This window comes from Cygnus olor, chromosome 2, assembly GCF_009769625.2.
Source record: "Cygnus olor isolate bCygOlo1 chromosome 2, bCygOlo1.pri.v2, whole genome shotgun sequence".
NCBI lineage: Eukaryota > Metazoa > Chordata > Aves > Anseriformes > Anatidae > Cygnus > Cygnus olor.
In genome coordinates, this window is record NC_049170.1 from 82,031,091 (window position 1) to 82,049,087 (window position 17,997).

Sequence of the window (17,997 nt, forward strand, 5' to 3'; positions counted from 1 at the left end):
TGCTGGCAGCAAGCTCTCCGTTAACTCAAATAATTTGAGACTTGCATCTCTACAGCATGGCCGTGTGTCCCCCACTCCTCGATTATTACTCCTTGATTATGGGCACATGTAAACCAAGCTGGGGCTGATATCTCACCAGAGTGGAGAAGCAGGACCATTCCACGGGCACCCAATCTAAATACGATTTATTATAACGAAGAGCAAGTTAGAAGCTGACTTAATTCCTTCGGAAAAAATCTCCTTTTGGAGTGCATTTTCATATTGTGAGACACGCAAGGAAAAGGTGGGGCTGGCTGTTGCAGGCGTGGGACGAGGATGCAGCTGGTGACAAGGTGGGACTGGGGGCTGCCAGCTGGGTGCATGGGCTGTGGTGGGACTTCCTGGGGTCACTCTCTTGAGTCCTTTCCTCCAGCAAGAAAGAAGGGAGGTGGAGTGAATATCCAGGGATTTAGAGAGCACTGAGCCATGACTGGCATCTTGATCAATTCCTGGTAGATTTGGAGCTTGCCAAAGGTCTGCGGCTGGGTAACGCACCAACCGGTGGACTTCCCGGCACGTTGTGGGACCACTTCGAGTATTTTTGCTTTAACTAATCATTGCCTGCTTTCATACCAGCATAGGGTGAGTATTGTGCTTGGGCTCAGTTTTGTCTAACTTCAAACCCACACCATTTCCTGGGTTCAAAAGATCAGCTTGGTTTTGTGCATTTTGTGTTTGAGGTTCCACTTCAAAGAAAATGAGCTGCAAGGAGTTCAATTAAATCAGAAAATGACTTGGGGAGGGAAGAGATCAGTGTGACAGAAGAATGAAAGATTCTGAAAGCTAAACACTCAACATTAAAAAAATCCACAAGATGTATATTACATAAGTATTGACCATTCCGTTCCCACTACCTATTACGATTTTCAATTAAACATAAAACCGTCTGGGCTTTCTATCTTTTTTATGGAAGCATCTTTGAGAAAAGCAATGCAAAGCAGGAATTTAAATGATAGAGATAAGGACTCAGAATGAAGGGAGCTTTGTGAATTTTCACATATCACGTAGATGCAGCTGACGCAGACATTTCCCTGCCTTAAAGAAACTGGGAGGTTCTCTTCTTGTCTGTGGCCATTTTGGCACAGAAGTCACTTGTGGCACACACATCCCTTTGGAAGGAAATATTTCAGAGGACATAGGCATAGCATGCCCTGTACAATTTAAAACATGATTTTGTTTCATCCTATCTTAACTAGTGAGGGGTAAACCCTCAACATGGACTTACTGAGCAGATGCTGATGAGATGCAGATGGTTGAGAGAAGGAGGTGATGTTGATGGTCTAGCAGTTTGTGCTACCTTCTTTTTGAAAGACAAAAGAGGAACTCACAACCCCAAAGGAAAAATATATAGTGAGCAAGGAAGGTTATTACTTAACTTAAAGAAAAAAAAATCCACTTATTAATTGTTCTTTCTTCAGGAGCAACAGAAACAACATGCCAGTATTGTTCTGCTGAGTAGAGATCTGACTCTCTTCATTCACACCAGCACAATGCAAGAGGTTGGCTATTTTCTAGAGGGAGTGAATATGCAACCCAAATGAATGTGCAGTGGTATTTCACTTTGAAAAGAAGCGAGTCAGCCCTATTAGGTGCGCAGAAGAATGATTTAAAAAGAAACAAGTCTTTGTAAACATGGATTTCAGTGGGGGGCAAGAATGGAGAGTAGCAAGTACATCCAGTCAGAATTTCTCCTGCTATCAATTAGCAGTCTAGCAAGTACATAAATCAGCGAAGGCTTTCTGAGGGAGGGTTTTCAAAAACACAAAACATCTTCATCAGCTGCACCACAAAACGCAATTAAACTTCACTTTTGCTGCACAGAGCCAGGTGAGCCACTGGATCCTCTGTGGGTTCAAGCCAGCGAGCAGATCGCAGGGCAGCACACGCTGCTCGAGCAGACCGGCTTGCCAGGTGCCTTTGTAAGTGATCCTTCCTCCAGTGGCACAATGCTTGCCCAGCCTTGTTTCCAAAGATGCTGAGAGCACAACATCATCGATAAAGAGCAAACAAACACCTAGGTGACGTGGGATAAAAGTACCAAATGTGATGACAAAAAAAAAAAAGCCAAAACGCCATCAAAAGCCACCAGGAAATTTCATAATGCTGTGGCTACTTTGGAAAGAGAGACCTGGCTGCCTTTGGAAATGTCTCCCGGAGCAGCGAATATGCTAAATTATAGTAACAATATGTTGTTGGGCCTCCTCCTACCTTTCTCCACTCCAGATCACAGCAACTTTTGATATTGGCGTGTGAGGAAGAGCAATCCAGGACCGTCTCACCAGCAGAATAACATTTGGGACTCCGTGAAGTTTGGGTAGAAGACCTTACAAAGCACACCAGAGCTGCTGCCCGGAAGAGCTGGGGAAGTCTGGGAAGCCTGTGTATAGAGGGTTTCCTATGGCCAGCGTTTGGTTTTAAGCTTACGTCACAGTGGCTGAAAGAAAGCACAACACCAAGGGGGAGATTTGCAAAGGTAGGAAGGGATGTTTTCAGTGGCAGCGGAGTGCTGCTTGCCTCTTCGTGACATGGAAAAACTCCCCTCCTAAAGCACACCGTCCACCTCGCTTCGCTTCCATTTCTCTCAGACAAGTTCTGAACACCCTCCGAATCCTGTCTGGCGGTTGATGCTGCCCCACGGTAACTTCTGATGAGTTAACAGCTGCAACGGCTGTTGACAGCTGATGCAGGCTGGATGGCCTATTTCATTAGCTTTAGTACCAAGCTGATCTTTTCTAAGGGTGAAAAAAAAAAGAAAGAGACCTCTGCATGCATGGCTACCCTTGGTTAGCATGAACAGGAAGGATACTCTGAAGGGTGACTTACTAGCATGGGCGAATACTTCTCTTTAGAAGCAAAATAAAGTTTTTCACATTGCCAGTGATGCAAACTTAGCCACACACGCTTCTACTGAAGGCTGTGCATGCTAGAAAACACCAAGAAATTCCCTCACCCACTTAGCATTACTCATTTGGTTGCATAATTTTTCTTTTTTTTGCTTTTTGCTGTGGATAGGGTCAAAAAATACATTGCCTGTTAAAAAAAAAAAAAAAGCACAGAACTGCCCGTTGCGCTTGTTTATAGTAAATGCAATTCTGGCTGTGACTGAGCGGGAAGGTACCATGGGCTGCTGGGCAGAGCAAGAGGCTGGCCACAGATAGATGACTGGCTATCCTGCAGCACCACAGCCCCATCATGGGTCAGCTCATCCCTCCTTATATCTGGATATCCAGACCTGCCAGACTTACAAAGGCCACCAAAATTTGTCTGTAGTGCTCCCTGGTTCTTACTCCTTGAAAAGCATACAAATAGCTGGCAATGTTCGCTGTAAAGAGCATATCATCAAAATTACTGTGTGTTTGAAAGCTTCTCTAACCCATTTCCTTCACAGATCCTTTTTTCCTCTCAGATATGAGTATTTGTGACAGCACAGTGGTATGAGAAGCAGAGAAGTGATGTGGTTGTCTTATGGAAGGCAAAACCCTGTTACATCTCTCTATTACTACGCTAGCCTTTCTGAGAGGCTGGTGCTGCCTCTGACTGCCTTGGAAAAAAAAAAAAAAAAAGAAATGGCCACTTGGTGGCCTTAAACTGTTACTCAAAGCACCGAGAGACGGATCCTGTTGTCACTGATCTTGGGAGGACTTTCCCCACTGGCTTTATGGGGGCAAAGCATCAGGGCAATGAGCAAACTGGTGCACAGAGACAGAGCCCCAGTCCTGTCTGTGCTGCTGTAATGCCCAAGAAGCTGCGAACCATGAGGTGTCCCTCCCCAGCTGCAAGGCAATGATTTTTGCAAAGACACAGTGAAAACTGCAGACAGCAGCCCTTGGAGGGGCATGGACTGACATCTATGCCTAGGGCATGCCTAGTGGCATCCCTACTGGCACACTGGTTCTTGAGTAATGGTAAATGCATAAAATCACCCCCGTGATGGGGCTCCTGAGGCATCTTCCAGGTGAGGACTCCCCACGTGCCATTACCTCCCAGCCTCTGTAGCCCTGGGGGAACCACATTGCCAGCAGCAGCCCCAGGATACAGTTTCAGTGATGTTCTTTATCTGCCTAAACTCTGGCCTGAAACCTAGTGCAGTATCTTTTTAATGTGTCTCAATAAGTTATAGAAAGCAGAGCCTGGATACTCTGGCAATCCTGCTTGGGGTGGGTGTGCATTTCCACACAGGACACAGCCAGATAAAGTCCTTCCTCTCTACTAAGGACTGGGAAACCTTTGAGGACGGTTGCTTAATCTGTGTAGTGACAAATACAGACCATAACTTACTGCTGGAGAAGCAGCAGTACAAGCTGACCTTATTAGGGGAAAAAAAGAAAAAAAGAAAAAAGGTCAGAATGGACTGGGAACTTGACAATTTCATTATTGTTGCCTGAGGCTCATTTGGGAACCTGTATTACAAGGACTGCTCCAGTTCTACTATGGCCCACATCTTTCCTCTTCTCTAAAAAGGTCCCCTTGAGCCAGGTTCCCATAGTTTTGACGCTCAACAGAGCTTGAAAGGATCCCTTTGGGAATTCCCGATATGACTTCACATTTTAAAATACTAACTCACAGAGACTGTGCAAGGAAGGTCTGTAAGGCTGGTACCACTAAGCTGCACAAAGGAACCAATATTGCACCTACAGAAATCAGAAATTTTCAGATCAGTGCACACTTAAGTCCTTCAGAGCTTAAGGTTGCTCATCTGCACCATCATCTTCCAGCTGTATTTTTGGCTTCCTTTCACCCCTCCATGCAGGCAAATTTTTTGAGTACCACATATCAGTATGAGAAATGGAAAGCTGGGGCTAGTTTTCCACTGCTCAGGAGAACATCAAGTATCAGCGTGGGCTCACGTAGTCTAGGTCTGCAAGTCCTACGTTTTCTCAACCAATGCATATTTCTTCTGCTCGCTGGAAGTATTGCAAAGGTGCCGTAAACATTGCAATACCAAGTACGGTTCAGTAGCAGCCAGTTTGCCTATATGCTTTGGGCTAAAAGCATCAGTTTGATTAGTCAGCTTGTTTTCATCATTGTTTGGCACACTGAGGTACAGTAGTCTTTTTTTTTTTTTTGAGAGAGACCCTCCCCCACCCCCATTTTTCATTTGCACGCGGTATTTGCTACCTTTTCTCCCATTGCAGAAACTCTAGAACAAAACTCAATCACGCCTCATTATCTTTCTCAAGAAATTTATGCAGCTCCTGTAAGCTCCTCCAAGTTTTCCATCCAATTCCCACAGGTGCCGCTATTTGCTTGTACTGCTCTCCTCTTGTACTAAAGCAGCAGGAAACCAACAGACCAAAATCAAAGCCCTGCTTGGCTTCCCTCCGAAAACATCATTATGCTTTTCCCTTACCTTCATGAGCCAGGCCACCAGAAGCCTCATTAAGATCACATTATCTGTTACAACTGTTCACCTTCAGAGTCTTAACAGCCATGAACTGTGACTGTCCAAGACATCAATGACAGAAACTGAGAATTGTTGGTGCAAACTGGAAGAACTTAGGAAAAAAAGAAATTCAATGACAACCCAAAGTCAGACAACGACTGTGATCTTTTCCACTGCATTTTGTGTGCTTCTTTCAAAGGCAACTGCAGCGGACATCTGCTCAAGTCCAACAACTGTTCTGTGTGTTGTCCAAGTCAGCAGATGCCGGGAGGAGTTCAGGCACACCAAGTTGTTGGAAGCTCTTTCGAAACCTTAAGATTTAGATATACGTCTTCAGTGGGCTCATTAAAATAAATAATACCTCTCTAGGATGCAATCATTATAAAATCTCCCTACACCTATCACTGACAGGTGGAAGAGAAGGAATATCATAACAGAGGTTATCCTTTTTCTGATTGCCACATCTTCCCTCTAGGAATAACTGCATCTGTGGGGCCTGATGAAAATCATCTCTGAAACATGAAGTTCCTGTTTCCTAAAGCTGCAACAGCATGAGACAGACCAAGAATATTGATCACCCTCCTTCGAAGTGTGGCTAAAAAGCAAACCTGCCCGAAGCACTGTTCACTTCTGAGAACGTGCACTAAAGGCTTATTTTAGGATTGCACTTGATGTTTAAAGCTTCCCCTCCAGGTCTCCAGGCTAATCCACTCCCAGACAACACATCACCAATGTAACCAGTTGCCTGGGGTCCGGCTCATGCAGTGCCCAAGCAAGCCGTACTACGAGTCTGTGCCCAAGTCACCCTGAGGTGGGAAGGGCCCTCAGCTTACCCTGACCTGGCTCTGTTGCACTTGGGCTTTGCTGTGACCGAGCTAAGGAGCCCTCTGGGATGCCAGAGCATGCAGCGTGTCAACGCGTCGTGCATTGGGATGCACAAGCAGGCACTCCTTGCTGTGCAGGTTTTATCCTAGATGATGGAGGAACAACCATATTGTCGTGGGTTAGTCAGGAGAAGGTGGCTGTTACGTGCAACCTCATGGCCAAGCATTTCCTTCAGGGGCCATTTCGGTGGCTTCTATTGAAGTAGGGTTTCTGGTGTCTCATCCTGTCCCTTCTCAAGCAAATGCACTCCTTAACCGCAACCTACTGCTAGCTACAGAAGCTCCTGATCACTTCAGCTGCAACAGCTTAAAATATCCACTGCCCCTTTGCTCTCCCTCTCCCCCCCAGTACATACAGCAGTGGAAATTCTGTTGCTTGGTGGTTGATGGGACTTCATAAAACAAGAAATTAGAATACAGCTTAAAACAACTGCTAATGTCTTTCTGCTGTGGCCCACAAAGCATTCTTGTAACCAAAGCCACAAAAAAGGAGGTATTTTTAAATGAGCCGTGCGGATTGATTCATTGATTACCGTCTCTTCCTCCCCATTATTGTTTCCCATCAGAGCTGGCAAATTATGCTCAGAGAAATCACCAAACCGTGCTCCCCCTACACTTACCTAGGCTGATTCTGCAGCCCAGCCCTCACACAGGTTATTTTCAGCTAGGTAAATTGTCTGTTAGTTCCCGAAGCTCATATAATAGGGTGGTCAAATTAAAATCAGGTAAAACGTGAGTTTGTTGAACGAAAGAGCAGCAGAGTTTGGGTACCATCTTCATTCAGTTTGGGAGGACGGGTGCGTGTAGAGGGACTAAGACAGCCCTCATCAGTGCTGGAGGTAACCAGAGGCAGATGAAGGAGATGGTGGCCATCAGTAAAAAGAGAGGCTTCAGATCTACTTTGGTTTGAAGTTCAAGGGAAATTTCCTTTTCCACTGAGGTGCCCGCAGCAGGCGCCGCAAATTCCCCAACCCCTCTTGAAACTCAATGTGTTTCAAGGCAGCAATGCTCCCCAAACTCTTGAACCGAGGAACAGAGGGTCAATCCCTACATGCTGGCGTCCCCCCCGAAATGACCTGAGAAGCAGCGCTGACTGCATTTCACACAAGTGCAATACATTCAGAGAAAAACAGCTAAGTCAAGGGGGAGTCCCTTTCTCTGCTGCCTGGAGTTTCCAAGTTGTCTTTGGAAATGAATCAAATTCATGCCTTCCATGAAGCAGTCCAAAAGCAGCAGCTGCCGCCTGCCCAAGGAGACGCTATTTTTGTTCCTCCTCCAGCTCTCATCTGCCAGAACGACTTTTATTAGACGTACTCTCCATATGCACTTTCTTTCCACAAAAAAAGCACTAGGGGAAAATCAGGACGCCACTTCTTCTAGCATATTAACCATATATACAGAGTATAGGAAATAGAGATTCCCTTTCAATTCCTCCCCCCCCCCCCTCCAATCTGCAGACTCTTTCCTGAAGTGCATGGAACATATCTCAGCACATGTATCACAGATCCTTCCCATATTACCTTCAGGTATTCCAGTGGTTTTGTTTTCTATCTGCTATTCCTCCTCCACTTTGCCCTATCATTCTTGACATCACAGGCATATTGCATATTCCCACTATTTTATTTTTACCTGAGATTTTATGTTCAACAGATGCGCCTGTAGGATGAATTTTGTCTAGGGCAGTCATAAACAGAATCACTCTGCAACGCTTCCTTTCCACTCCTTCTTCTGCGTAGAAATAACATCTGCATTTTACGCAACTCACGTTGAAATGCAGCAATCTGGGGAACAACACCTAGGGAGTCAGACCTTGATTTTTTTCCTATTCCCAGCACCCAACAGCACAGCACTTCCCATGCAGGTGGACTGAGGTGCAATTGTGAGGTGCTACGAATTAGCAAGAAGCCACCACAGCTCCACGTCCTGCTTCAGAATCTCTCCTGCAAAGGTATTTCAACACCCCTCAGATCTAGAGCAGATACGGGGTTTAACAATGCACAACCAGCACTAATGCAGTGCTTCTCATCTGTGGTTTCACAGAGTTGTACCAGGAGAGCCCTGACGCTTCTTTCTCCCCCATTTTACTGGGGAAACGAAGCAAGTTGCCTAGTCATACAGCAGACCGTAAGAGATTTGGGAACAGAAACCCAAATGCTTCTCAGTCCTGTATTTTGTGGATTGAAGAAAGGTGGCAGTCTCTCAGTACACCTTCTTGATAAGCTCAAACTACAACATTTTTTAGGTGAAAAGGGACTATTGAACTTCTTAGCCTGTCTTACTGCATTTATGTGCCTATCAGGGCGGAATAATTTTAAGGAAGTAGAGTCCAGCTAGAAATAACTTAGTTTTCACAAGACTAACATTTCGTCCAGTGCAATCAACTTTATGTAAGGTGACCAGCCTGGGGAAAATAAAGTCAACGCTAAACATGCTACAGGCTCACCCCTATTCCTTGCAAGAAGATATATGGTTAAGAAAACAAATGCAACATTTAAGATCCTTCTAGTCCTTCTTAAGTCCAGAGTCCACTTGCAATGCATCGGTGCCTGACTATAAAATACCCTGATGGTCTTTGTATCATGCTGCACCTCCCCATACTCCTCCAAAGTTATTATTGAGTATTTTTAGAGCCATACAGCCTTACACAGATGAGAAAAGATAGACATCCTTACACAGCCTCCAAGACCAGCAGAAATGTAAATGGTTTTCAGTGTTCTCAAACAAGCAGCATTTTTTTCCTGGGGTAAATGGCAGTATCAGTCAGTAAAACCACAGCCAGTTCTCTTGTATACAACAGAGGCACCTTCAGCATCTTGCAGACGGGCCCAGATCACAGGCTTCTGCAAAAATAAGGCCTTACTACTCAGACGGCACAAATCGTTGCATGGCATACCCTATCTTCCAGAGGGATAGAGATCTTTATCAAATTGAGTAAGAATCTTACTGTAAACCAGACGTTATCAAGTAAAGAAAGCTAAGAACTGAAGAATCTCATCTCTAGAAGTTGAGGATTTGACCAAAGCTTGTACACCACCACCTCCCCCTCCCCTTTTATTTATTTTAAGATATCTGGGGATTATCTCAGCAGCTTTGCAGGTAAAATTATGTGCTGCACACTTAACTTACTTGCAAGATTTCCAGATGGCAACCATTGTGAAAATCTGCAGTGACCATGCATAAACCCAGCTATTATTCTGGCATCTTCAACACATACTTTCTCTGAATACAGGGTAGAGGTTTCCCCTACTTACATGCTTTGAAAGTCCCATCCTGCCTTAAAAAGTGAGAAACAGTCAAAACACTAATCAATAACCTCCATGTGATGCTGGTCCATCAGTGAGGATTGCTTTTTGACAAAAGAATACAAGTTAAATGTGTTTAATTTTTCCAGTGACAGGTTCAACACAGCTGTGTCCTAGATCAGCGTTACTTCTCCAAAACACCCAGTGCTGTTTGGGAGCCACCGACAGCTTGTCACAAACAGGCAACAACATCTACAGGAAGTCATGGCAGGCTCAGCCAACACCACCACTGCATCAGGACAGATACACAAACAGCAGAATTATATTAACACGGTTAAATCAGCAACCTTTAACATAAGCTCTTTTATTGATACACATTTACACAAGTAAATTGTTTGCAGGCCACACGTTGACACTCACTTATCCTGGCTCAAGAGTTCTGGGATAAATACCAGTTAGTACCAAAAAACATCTTTAATGACAATAATAAAGGAGATGGAAGGGTGAGAAGAGATTCTTCAAGAAATTGTAACAAAAATCCCACCCCCTGTATCTGACAAATTAAATAAGAACTCACCTGCTTTCAGAGAAAGGTGTGAGGGGACTCTCAGAGGGCCTATCTGTAAATGCATCTGCCCAGAAGTAAAGCTGTACTTTGTTAATGCCTGTGCAAACGGATGACCAAGCAAATAAACAACCTAAAAACACTTTACACTTAAAGCAGCGTGGATGTCTTGGTTCTGATCTCTATTCATAGCTCAATGAATAATGAAGGGCACAAACCTGCGTATTTATCATTGCCTCAACTAAAACAGAAAATAGGTGTAGGTCTGGCTGAAAATCACTTTTTTTTTTGAGACTTTTTATATTTTTATATTACATTTTTATATTTTTGAGACAAATGAAATTTACCCCCAGTTCACTGTAGATGTGTTTGGTTCCCATTTGAGTCTAGTCTTTCACAAAGACTGAGCTGCACAGCAGTTCAATGGCAAGAAGGCACTTGTTCCCGCTTCATTAGATGCCTACTCCTAAAAACTACACGGAAACTCCAGGAAGCCATCTTGCTACCCACAAGCTACTCACTTTTGATATAGCAGCAGTTTGAATAATTCACTAAACCAACAGCAAAGCTAAGCCTATATGTGCTCAAACACATTTAAACAAAAGCTTGTTCCCTGGGCGAGGGCAGAACAACACTGGAGAGCTACTAAATGTAGCAATGAAACAGTCAAACATACAAGAGATGGAAAATGAGAGGGACCTTTAAAGTTCTACCAAGAACAAGGTGTGAAAATAGCTGTTTCTGTCCCATATTATGTCTCCAGGGGTTTCTACAGAAACGCTCTAAGGTGTAAGATCACCTTCCTCACACTGTCTACTTTCTAGAGACCATCATTTTCCCTCCACTAATATGTTCATCCTGATGTGATGTAAGGACTCTTTTTCCTAATTTACTCTTAGCCCGGTTCTGAGCACATCTAAGTACACGTGGTGTTGCTCTCTAGTTTCCTCAGTTTACTGCAAGGAGGGACAAGACTACACGAATCAAATCAGAACTCATCACGGTTACATATAACATTGAATACAACAGCGTACACACTTGGGAACAATATTATGGCACCACAGTCACAGCACAGTTAACTTTTACATCTGATTTGGATAGAAATTGCCATTGAGAGGCGTTAATGGCCAAAAGGAAGCCAGAGCAACAGCACATTTTCCATTTGGAAACTTGTTTTCCCTTGGGGTGGCGGGAAGCCTCCTCTAAAACTTAAGAAATTTTCATAATGCACAAGGGATTACAGTTTAAACATTTTCTGTCTCATCAGTGCTATAGTACATATTTCTAAGACATTGCTACAGATAGCATAGGAGAAATGAGATAATTAAACTATAAATAACAGGCTAACTATAGCTATATACTATACTATAAGCTATAAATAACAGGCTGCACTGAATTTGAAGTCTTACAGGAAAATACAAGGATTGAAAACCTTTGATAAAGTCCAAGCCATCCCACTTACACTGAAGAACTGGAACTGAAATACATTACGAAAAAGGTGAATCTTGTACATTTGAAGCTGTCTACATGCACATTGAAGCTATCTATGGACCCCTTAAAACTTTATTCTAGCGGAGAATATTTTTAGTTGGTTGGACCCCTGAAATCCCCGAGGAAACATCCAGCTTCCCAGCAGTCTATAAACTAGTAGGAGCTGGCCAGGGGCCAGGGGAGGAGAGGGCCCAAACCCATTGTGCCTGAGCATCTAGCTGCCCTTAGCGATGTGACACACAGCCAGCCTTCAGCAATGACTGATGTGGCCTTGAGATTTGGCTGCTTAGGCATGACTGAGTATACTTTCAGGCTGGGTGGTTTGGTGTGGTTTATTTTATTATTATTTTTCAATCGTTTGAATGACACTACCTCTGCTCAGAGGGTATTTCTGGCAAACCAAAAACATAGCGCGTTGTCTGTGGGAATTCAAATGGGGCTTTTTTCCCCCTTACACAAGAAGTTTTAAAAATTTTTTTTGCCTTGGCATCATCTTCTGGCACTTATGTCATCTTCCTCTGACAAACCACTACTGATAGCCTTGAGTCTTGGCAACCTTTAAACCCAGTTGTACAGCTAATTAAGCCCTAAACCAGTGTCGTATGGAAAACAGGGTATTTCAGAATAATAAAACAATTTGGATTCGCTACATACCATGTTGGGCAATGATAGGCCAGCAACAAGAAAGCAACATAAAGCATCCTCTTCGGGGACTATTATCAAAGAGATGTTTGTGTTGCAGATTCTTGTACTCACCTGGAAGAGCTCGGTGAAGAGAGGCAAAGTCTCAGGACGTCTGCATACAGGCAAAAAGACATGTAACTTCCAAAATGAATTAGTGTTGTGCTCCTACTATACCTGCAGGGATACAGTGACTAGAAGCCTTTTGCAGAGACTATTACTTAAGAAACATACAAGCAGATCAGGTGCTAACATTTACTTTTATTTATAAAAAAATTGTAGAACGTATTAAATACAAACATTTGGAAAACGCAATCAAGGCTTTGCTAAGATGCCCAGGAACAGGAAGACAAAGAATCAAGAAGCTTACCAGGTTGAGAGCTTTTAAACTAGCTGAAGTAATTACTATAATTTTTCACTGACTTCTTTATAGACAGTGGCCATTATAGCAACCAATGTTATTACTGCCCTTTTTAAAAAACAGATATGATTTGCCATATCTTCCCAACCAATCACAAAATGTAAAGAAGCAACTCTTTCCAGGTTAAAAATCAGGGTAATAAATATTAATGCATTTACCCGTTACCTACATTGTATAACACTACATATTTCCTTATAATCACACATGGATATCAAGTTTACAAAAAAATGATTACACATTTCAAATCTGGATATCCAATAAGGTGTTATAAACTTTATACATTTTCCAGTGAACATCAAAATGAGGACAATGGTTTGAAGTACAGAAACAAAACAACTGAATCCATCACCTACACTATAAAGGCCGACAATGAAGATGTGGACGGGGGTCATGTTCCCTATACCTAGAAAGACCTACACGCTGCCACTGAAAGGTTGGCTGGAAGACAAATCACGTCAAGTTCTCAGTCAGTGTTTGCCCCTCTCTTTTTCTAGAAGACCAAAGGCGAGAATCGTAGCTACTCTCTCTTCTGCACCTTATAGTGATAAAAGAGTAAACTATCCTCCTGCTACCTACAGAGGACCCAGATTCAAGTTTTCTTATACTGCCGCTCCTCTTTTGCCACTCTTAAATATGTTATGTAGCATGTACAGTCCACTAAAGATGTGGAAGCAAGAGACAACAGAAAATACCTTCTGTCTTTTAAAAGGAGAGAAGCACTTCTATTTGCTGATAATATGGCATTCCCTGTCTTCCTGCTTTACCCTGTATCTGCTTACCAGTTGCAGAATAATGCACATTGATGTGGCTAGATGGCACTAAATCCAAATTCGGTTCTAAGAAAATCCCATTTCTGGGACTGATTCTGTGGGGATAACAAAACTACTTCAGAAAATCAATACAGATGCACAATCATTAACGTGTCTCCTGCTCTGCCTTGCATTTGTCAGAGTAGACAAACTGCCAACTTATCTGCGCTCACAGCGTTACTACTCCAAGGATGAGAGGACCAAAGATATTACAGAGTACATACTGCTAGCAGTCACCTACAGGATGGACTGGCTGGATACCTGCAAGAGCATCAGCAGAGTACTTCTGGTAGCTACCCTCCGGGGACAAGCTGATCTTACACTTATGAGAGGGCTGAACAAACGGACCACCATCCTGAATGTCTATCAGACCCTGTTACCAAGGAAAGCCTTTTCCATTTAGCATGTCCACTCTCAGAGCACAGAGGGTACTGCTGTGCTGGAATTCCTAAACAGCTACTTATTTGCAGCCCAGCACCTCTGAGAAGAGTCAAATACTCCTGTTACCAGGCAAACACAGAACACAGGTGCTAGTCATCCCAAATAGGTAGAGGTTCATTTAGCTACAAAAGGTTGAAAACAAACTCCAGTACCCTTCCCGAGTCCAACAGCACCTATTACTCCAACATGGATATGATCGACCTGCTCCAATTTTGTTCAGAACACCTAAAGCACACGCACAATGAAAAGTCTGATTTAGGCTTGGACTTGGACGAAGAGCTCAGGCCAGTTTCACCCCATCCCTTTTCTTCTCCTTTTTGACACTTATTGATGTACAAGATCCATATTTCACAAAACAGAACACACGTGATATGAAAATATTTAACAAGGCCTGAGCTTACTTGACCCCAAAAGCCTTGCTCTCAGCATCCAAAGAATCCACTGCCACCCAAACCAAGCAGGAAGTCACACGAAGAGGAATTTTGTGAAGGGATGGGAGGCGAGAGTACCAAAACAACTGAAAGAGATTACAGCTATATTTAGTATGCTGACTGACTCTCCCTCAGTGCTCAGTTTTTAGCATGATATACATCACGTTTAAACAACTGCAGGGTTCGTTTGTTTGTTTTTAAATACCCTGGTTACTCAGAGAGAGATTTTAATTTTTATTCAATCCTCAGGAAAAAAGGCCTTTCATCCTCTGAGAGGAAGACAAGAAACCATTATCTTGGCAGCAGGGACAACCCCAATTACACCATCAGAAACCAACATACTGCCCAGCATCTCTGGCGACATATTTGACGTTACACTCTTAGAATACACTTAAGTCAGGCAATGGCTCCATTCTAGAAACAGACCAGGTTAACCAAGAGCAGAGTATGGCCCCTAATTTTAACCTAGTTTAAAACATAGTTTATAAATGCATTCCTATAAATCTGATCACAGCAAAATATATACGGTTTTTAAATGGCAGAAAGTCAAACAACTCAAATTTTAAACTAGTGAGGAATATGGGCAATTTTAAAAGAAAAACTTTTCTAATACAGACATCTGTGAAACATGCACACGCACCCCCCGCACACACACACACACACACTCGCACACTTACATCACTCAGTGTCAAATTAAGATTACACAAGGCAATTTTCAAGGTTGCATTTACAACCACAATGACAAGTACAGCATTTCTGAGGTAGCTGAAGTCAAAGAGCAAACCACAGCACAAGCAATGAAACAGGTGCTCGCACTCACACCAAGCCCACTCTTTGGAGACACGTTACCACACGCGAAGGGGCATGTGTTGAAGAGGCACGTGTTCCACAGGGAATGAAGGTCAGTGGTACTGGAAACCTGACAAACTACTCTCCAGAGAAGTTCATGTGCATCTGGTTTCCCGACAATCAAGCGAACATGGCTTAAATCACTGCATATCAGCTGAACTGTGGTGACAGCCTCTGTGCTCTTGGTCTGTGGCAGTTCTACCGACAGCTCTGTCTCACGTGCACTGAAGCAAGTACAATTGTGGCAGTTGAAGATGTTATTAGTCAGAGCTGTCTGTCACACTTCTCCCCTAGATGTTACTGTTGGCAGAAAGGTATATGCATGTATCTCACCTGCTCCAGTTTACAGTCTAGCATTCAAGTGCAAGTCCATCTCCAGGGTATTACTTGCCAATGAACTGTGAACAGCAGCAGCAGAGACAGACTTGAGTTCCCTTCTTCAGGTGCAATAACATCTTTGCCACATTAAAAGCACAGAGATGTCAAACTGCCACAGCTTGAATCACCAGAGTTCATCTCTCAGGGCCCTTTGCTAGCCTACAACGAAAGGAGTTGAGCTAACCTCACAGCAAATGCCAGGCTATGTGGGGATAACAGCTGGGGCTAACAGACAAACTGGCTTAGCCACAGTAACTGGATCATGTTTCTGAGCATACAAAGAGCTCGATCCTGCCCAAATTATAAAACTGTGTCAAACACACTCACCCACACACACATAATGTAGTATTTTCATCAAGAAGCTTTCTACAAATCAACTGTTTGCATGATTACTGCTGACAGTCTTGAAGATGGGATGGAAATTATGGCAAGATGTTTTTCAAAGGTAGAAAAATTCAACCTTCTACAGTTAGGTCTCTGTTGTGTAGTTGCTGTATGAGAGGGATGGCACAGACGAGAAGTTGTTATTCCACTGTCTTCCCCCAGTACTCTGCTGCAACTCTGCCTGCTCTTTATATTTGCTCAGAAGATTTTTGGCTTCTTGCAGATCCTGAGAAGAGTTTTCACCATATTCTTCTTTCAGCCACTGCCTGAACTGCAGAAATTGAACAGACAGATACAACATGATGAAGCAACAACAGGAGACTGATGCAGAAGTAATACTCCCTCCTGCCCTACAGAATTTCAAGAGCCTTTAAAAACACATGCAATCTGAAAAAGAAGTGTAAATATTGCATGCCCTTCCCAAGCAGCACAGAATATGTAGGCATAGGAACACAGATGAAATCCCTTACGTCCCTTAAAATGACACGCTCGCATAACAGCTTGGCTGAATGTAGAGCTACCAAGCAAGGAACACCCAATGGGTAAGGACATCCTGGACTTAAGAGCAGCCTCCTCCTGTTGCAAGTACAATGAGATGAGTAAGTGTGGAAGCTAACATGATCAGTCAACTCGCCCCAGTCACAACAGGCTTAAATAACTTCAGAAGGTTAAGAGATCAGAAAGTGAACCACTCATATGGCCTTTTCATCTTGAGCTAACAAACACCAGCAGTAGAAACTGAACTGTAGATACCAGGAAAGGTATCTTCTAGGAAGAAAAAGGCCATGAGCTTTAACAGCTATAGCATAGGACCTTACATGTTATTGAAATGACTGACTGAATATGGTAACAGAAGTACCAGGTCTGGCTCAAGTTGAGAGAACAAAGCAATAGCAGGGCAATCATGCTGGGACATCTTCCTCAGCTTCCAGATATTTTAACTGAGGCAGGATCTTTGTGCTTGATATCACTTTTTTTCCCTATCATGAGAGCACTTTTCAAATCCACAGATTGTTGCCACAAAGTATGTGGATGCCAACATCATCCACAAGTACATATTGTAATAAAAAAAATGCTTTTCTTTGATTGGCACCTGCCACTTGACAGCTCCACTTTATATTACAAGGAAGAGTACAAGTCACACCTGTTCACCTTCTCTATTCCACTCAATTTTATAAATCTTTGTCACATTACTCTGTCATTTCTTTGCCAGTTAAAGTATTTAAGTCCACATAGTCACTCCTGGCAATCTTTGTTGGTCTTCTCTGTAGAAGCAATAAGACACAGACCCCAGCTGTCCTGTCCCAGTGGGGATACTATTCCTGTGAATTTTTCAAGCCTTAACTTCCATAGCTTTGTTCTATTTGGGGCTTATGGACAACTTTAGCTGTAAAGACAATTTAGCTGAACATCAGGAGACAAGACCTCAGCGTAGTTACACCCTCCCATTCCTAAGAGATCCTAACATGCTGAGTCAAATCTGAAGCCTCAGGCTACCACCTGGAAGCGCGGAGTTATTGCAAACCACACGACCCTCTTAGTGACTAAGCCCTTTCCTGTAAGACCAAGATCTAACGGAGCCCCATCCAAGAAACCCCACAGGATACCACCCTATATATGCACAGCAAAACACCCATGGTGCTGAAATCAGAAAAAAGTTCACACCCTTTGCAGATGGCAATATTCCACTGAAATCAGGTGTGTAAACAGACACCTGCTAAGGATGTGGTTGCTATTAAGAGACGGTAGGAAACTACAACCCAGCCAGTGACTACAGGTGGATATTTCTTTTTGCAACCTACTGCCTCCCCCTCAGTGAAATAGGCAGAATGCCCCGTCCATTGTGGATGAAAAAAGAGAGACGTTACTGTCTTTATCGGGCTATTTGCATATAGCCTTAATTGTCATTGCTGTTAGCCCAGACCAATTAGAGTAGAAATGACTGTAAGGGAGGAAGGAGACAAGTCTGGAAAGTCCCCCTCTGACTTCTGTCTCTTAA

The 17,997-nt window shown here is 43.3% G+C and overlaps 1 protein-coding gene across 2 annotated transcripts in view; it reads right to left on the reverse strand.

Annotated features, from left to right (window-relative positions):
- Positions 1–12,526: 12,526 nt before the first annotated feature.
- DUSP22 (dual specificity phosphatase 22) overlaps positions 12,527–17,997 on the reverse strand; it is a 41,864-nt gene continuing 36,393 nt past the window's right edge. For both annotated transcript variants that reach the window (XM_040548035.1, XM_040548034.1), the window contains exon 7: positions 12,527–16,269. In XM_040548035.1, coding sequence (XP_040403969.1) covers positions 16,084–16,269 — 186 coding nt within the window. In that variant the 3' untranslated portion in view covers positions 12,527–16,083. The remainder of the gene's footprint in view (positions 16,270–17,997) is intronic.